The 5,214-nt window shown below is 39.4% G+C and overlaps 1 protein-coding gene across 1 annotated transcript in view; it reads left to right on the plus strand.

The window, feature by feature from the left end:
• The window catches only part of NLRP8 (NLR family, pyrin domain containing 8), a 64,835-nt gene that overhangs the window by 33,402 nt on the left and 26,219 nt on the right, over positions 1–5,214 (plus strand). The window contains exons 7-8 of the mRNA XM_011996982.1: positions 1,963–2,133; positions 4,111–4,281. Of these exons, the coding sequence (XP_011852372.1) occupies positions 1,963–2,133; positions 4,111–4,281 (342 nt within the window). The remainder of the gene's footprint in view (positions 1–1,962; positions 2,134–4,110; positions 4,282–5,214) is intronic.

Raw genomic sequence — 5,214 nt, forward strand, 5'->3', positions numbered from 1 at the left:
AAAAAAAAGAAAAATAGTCTCCAATTCTACCCAGGTTACTGCAAATGCCATTATTTTGTTCCTTTTTTATGGCTGAGTAGTATTCCATGGGGTGCATACGTGTGTGTGTGTGTGTGTGTGTGTGTGTGTGTGTGTGTATGTATCACATTTTCTTTATCCACTCGTTGATTTATGGGCATTTGGGCTGGTTCCATATTTTTACAATTGCAAATTGTGCTGCTATAAACACGTGTGTGCAAGTATCTTTTTCATATAATGACTTCTTTTCCTCAGGGTAGATACCCAGTAGTGGGATTGCTGCATCAAATGGTAGTTCTACTTTTAGTTCTTTAAGGAATCTCCACACTGTTTTCCATGGTGGCTGTACCAGTTTACATTTCCATCAACAATGTAAAAGTGTTACATTTTCACCAACACCTATTTTTTTAATTGTTTGATTATAGCCGTTCTTGCAGGAGTGAGGGGGTATCTTATTGAGGTTTTCATTTGCATTTCCCTGATACTTAGTCATGTCAAGCATTTTTCCATTTGCTTTTTGGCCATTTGCATATCTTCTTTTAGGAATTGTCTATTCATGTCCTTAGCCCACTTTCTGATGGGATTTTTTTTTTCTTGCTGATATGTTCTTTGTAGATTCTGAATATGAGTCCTTTGTCAGATGTATAGATTGTGAAGATTTTCTCCCACCCTGTGGTGTTGCGGAAAGTCAGGGACCCTGAACGGAGGGACCTCATGCAACCATAACAGAAGAACATAAATTGTGAAGATTTCATGGAAATTTATCACTTCCCCAATCAATACTCTTATAATTTCCTATACCTGTCTTTACTTTAATCTCAATCCTGTCATCTTTGTAAGCTGAGGATGTATGTCACTTCAGGACCTGTGATGATTGCGTTAACTGCACAAATTGTTCGTAAAGCATGTGTGTTTGAACAATATGAAATCTGGGCACCTTAAGAACAGGATAACAGAAATTTTCAGGGAACAAGGGAGATAACCTTAAAGTCTGGCTGCCTGTGGGCCGGGCAGGATGGAGTCATATTTCTCTTATTTCCAAAAACAGGTAAGAGAAATATCTTTGAATTCTTTCCCTGGTAAGGAATATTAATAATTAACAGCCCTGGGAAAGGAATGTATTCCCAGGGAGGTGGGGAGGGGGCCTCTAAAATGGCCACTCTGGGGGTGTCTGCCTTATGCAGTTGCATATAAGGGATGAAACATGCCCTGGCCTCCTGCAGCGCTCACCAGGTTTGCTAGGATTAGGAAATTCCAGCCTGGTAAATTCTAGTCAGACTGATTCTCTGCTCTTGAACCCTGTTGAGATGTTTATCAATGACAATGTGTGCACAGTGGAACATGGAAGTTCATCAGTAATTCTAGTTTCACCCTGACCTTGTGATCTTGCCCTGACCTTGTGATCTTTTGTTGCCCTTGAAGCATGTGATCTCTGTGACCCACACCCTATTTGTACACTCCCTCCCCTTTGAAAATTGCTAATAAAAACTTGCTGGTTTTATGGCTCAGGGAGCATCACGGAACCTGCTGACATGTGATGTCTCCCCTGGTCACCCAGGTTTAAAATTTCTCTCTTTTGTACTCTTTCCCTTTATTTCTCAGACCGGCTGACACTTAGCAAAAATAGAAAAGAACCTACGTTGAAATATCGGGGACTGGTTTCCCTCGATCCTGTGGGCTGTCTGTTAACTCTGCTGATTATTTCTTTTGCTGTGCAGAAGCTTTTTAGTCTAACAATTTTATTGATCCCCAATTTCTTCACCCCACCATTCCTATATCAAAGCTGCTGTCCTTTACTTTAAAGCTTGGAAGTCCTAAGTGGTGATGACAGAGGTATGAGGATGCTTCTGCATTCAGAGGGAGAGCCCCGATTGAGATGATCACCCTTCTGTGTGAGACAAAGAACCCTCTCCATTTAGTCATCTGTGTGCTTCTCTCCCATAGGATAGAGAACTGCAACCTTACACAACTTTCTTGTGAAAGCCTTGCCTCCTGTCTCAGGAAGAGTAAGATGCTGACCCACTTGAGCTTGGCGGAAAATGCCTTGAAAGATGAAGGGGTCAAGCATATTTGGAATGCCCTGTCACACCTGAGATGTCCTCTGCAGAGGCTGGTGTAAGTTCCAGAATGTTTTCTTCTTGAAACGCCCTGGAGCAGAACAGGGTGATGAAGATAACCTGCTATATGTTCATTTATGTCACATATTTATTAGGTGCCTACTGCATGTTAGGCATGGTGCTGGTACTGAGGGGAAAAGCATAATAAAAAGGAGGGTTATTATTTCTGATTCAGAGGCAAATGATCTAGAGGCAGAGTTCTCAAACTGTGTACCAAGATACCCAGGAGTGAACTCAGAGGGACTGCAGGGTATTTTAAGTTTAAGGAATATTGACATCTATCTGTTCATCACTGTAAGAATGACCACCTTGAGGTGTAAGAATTGAAGAAAGAGGAAAGAAACACAAAAGGTGTCTTGACAGTTAAGGACAGGTTTATTTTAGAGAAAACAAACCTAAGAAGGGCTTCTGGCTGAGTTAGGTTAGAGCTACAATCTCTTATAGACTAAGAGTTTTTAAGGATTCAGGATGGGAGAGTTTATCAGAGGATTGGACTGCTTCTGTGACTCTTGGTTGTGCTTATCTGGGAGGGAAGGTTGTGTGTCTGTTCCCATACATCTTCCTGCAGCTGCAGGCATATCCACTGAGTCTGCTTTTAGCTTCCCTGTCTTAGTGCACCTGAAGGGAAAGGAATGTGCTATTAAGGCCTGCTGTTTTACTGGGGCTCATGGTATGAGGGTGGAGTTTGGCAGTTACCTGAGAGACTTCCCCCCGCAACCTCCCTCTGTGCCCAAGCTGTCTTATCTGTGTTTTACTGTCTGCTCTTTATAGCCACTTGTAATTAGGACAGAAGTGATTTCCTGGAAATGCATGAGGCTAGAAAGGGAGCTGGAACTTAAAGTAGCAGTGTCTGTCCAAGATGACGATGTTCCTGCTCTGTCACAAGGCAGTTCATTTTCATAGCTTGAAATCAGCCATGGCAGAAGTGTTTGCACCATGGAAACTGGCAGTCACTACACACTAGGGCTTTTGTTTGTTTGCTCTAGAGAGCTGGTTTACCAGGACATCACTGAACCATAACCATTGAATCCACCTCTTTATTTCTTGTCTCACATGAGAATATGAGCTGCTAAAAGGCAGGAGCCCTAATTCCTGCCTTTAATTCCCATCCCCTAATTCAATGCCCAAAGCATAGTAAATCTCAGCAAATGATTGTGAGAGGCATGAGGTGGTGCAAAATAGCCCCGAAACATCGATACTTTTAGCTTCCCGAAAAGAAGCAGGGAAGAGTGCCACTGCTTTGGAAAGCAGCTGTGGCGGTCCCTCAAAAGGTGAAACACAGACTTAATCTGTGAGCCATCAGTCCCACTTGTAGGTATATCCACGAAAGAAATAAAAACCCACCTCCACGTGAAAACCTGCACACAGTTCACAGCCGCATTATTCATAACACTCATAATACCCAAGACCTGGAAACAACCTGGGTCTGTGCCCTGATGAAGGTGTAAAGAAAATATGGTGTATTCACGTGATGGAATGTTATTTGTTAAATGAAATACTGATTCATGCTACAACATGGACAAATCTTCAAAATATTGTGGTAGATGAAGCTAAACGCAAAAGGTCACATATTGTATGATTCCATTTAAATGACTTGTCAAAAATAGGCAAATCCAGAAAAAGAAAGCAAATTAGTGGTGTTAGGGTAGGAGTAGGTTGAGGGAAGAAGGGAGAAGTGGCTTCTAAAGTGTCCAGGGTTTTCCTTGAGGGGTGACAAAAATATTCTAAACTGAATTTACGAAAATATTCTAAAATTGTGGTGATGATCGTACAACTTTATGCATAGACTGAAAACCAATGTTTGGTACACTTTAAATGGGTGAATTGTGTGGTGTATTAATTGCATCTTGGTTATGCCATTATGCAAAAACAAAAACCAAACAACGAACAAATGAAAACAGAACGCAAAAACAAAGAAGTAAAACCTAAGGGTGTTTTCATTTTTTTTTTTTTTTTTACCTGTGTTTCTTTGCAGGCTGAGAAAGTGTGACTTGACCTTTGATTGCTGTCAGGATATGATCTCTGCACTCTGTAAAAATAAAACCCTGAAAAGTCTTGACCTGAGTTTTAATAGCCTGAAGGATGATGGAGTGATCCTGCTGTGTGAGGCCCTGAAGAACCCTGACTGTACATTACAGATCCTGGAGTAAGTGGCCCCTCATCTCCTCCTATGAGATCAGGAGAAATTGTATATAAGCATCTCTCAGGATGGAATATATAACAGGAAAGTGCTGTCTTTTTAAGTTTCTGGATCATTCCCTCCATTGAATTGGAGAAGTGGGAAGCTTCTGAGCAGTGGTTCTCAAAGTGCGGATCAGCAGGAGTTTCGCCTGGGCAGGACAAATACAAATTTTGGGGCCCCACTTCGGACCTAGGAAATCAGAAACTCTGAGGGTGGGATGCAGCAATCTGTGTTAACAATTGTTTTAGAAAATATTCTTCTAGTTGAATGAAAGATAACAGAGTTTGTCAGTTTTAGACTGATACCTGATATGACTAGTCTTCTGAAATTGAATTTTATACTTAGGAGATACATATATACACATATATATAAAGATACATATATACACATATACATATATACATATATAAAGATACACATATACACATATACGTACGTGCGTATATAAAGATACGCATATACACATATACATACATTCATATATAGATACATATATACACATATAAGTACATACACATATAAAGATACATATATACACATATGTACATACGTATATAAAGATACATATACACATATCTATACACATATATATGTACAGACACACAGATACTTATTTTATAGATATTATTTATATGTATATACTTATTTTATATATTATACATATAAGTATATGTAAGTATATATAAATAAATATATTAAAATACATATAAAATATGTAAATATACAATATGTTATATATTATATACTTTAAAATTTTTTTTATTATTATGTTTTAAGTTCTAGGGTACATGTGCACAACATTCAGGTTTGTTACATATGTATACATGTGCTATGTTGGTGTGCTGCACCCGTTAACTCGTCATTTACATTAGGTATATCTCCTAATGCTATCCCTCC

The sequence above is a fragment of the Mandrillus leucophaeus genome, unplaced genomic scaffold (genome assembly GCF_000951045.1).
Source record: "Mandrillus leucophaeus isolate KB7577 unplaced genomic scaffold, Mleu.le_1.0 Scaffold53, whole genome shotgun sequence".
In the NCBI taxonomy this organism is placed as follows: Eukaryota; Metazoa; Chordata; class Mammalia; order Primates; family Cercopithecidae; genus Mandrillus; species Mandrillus leucophaeus.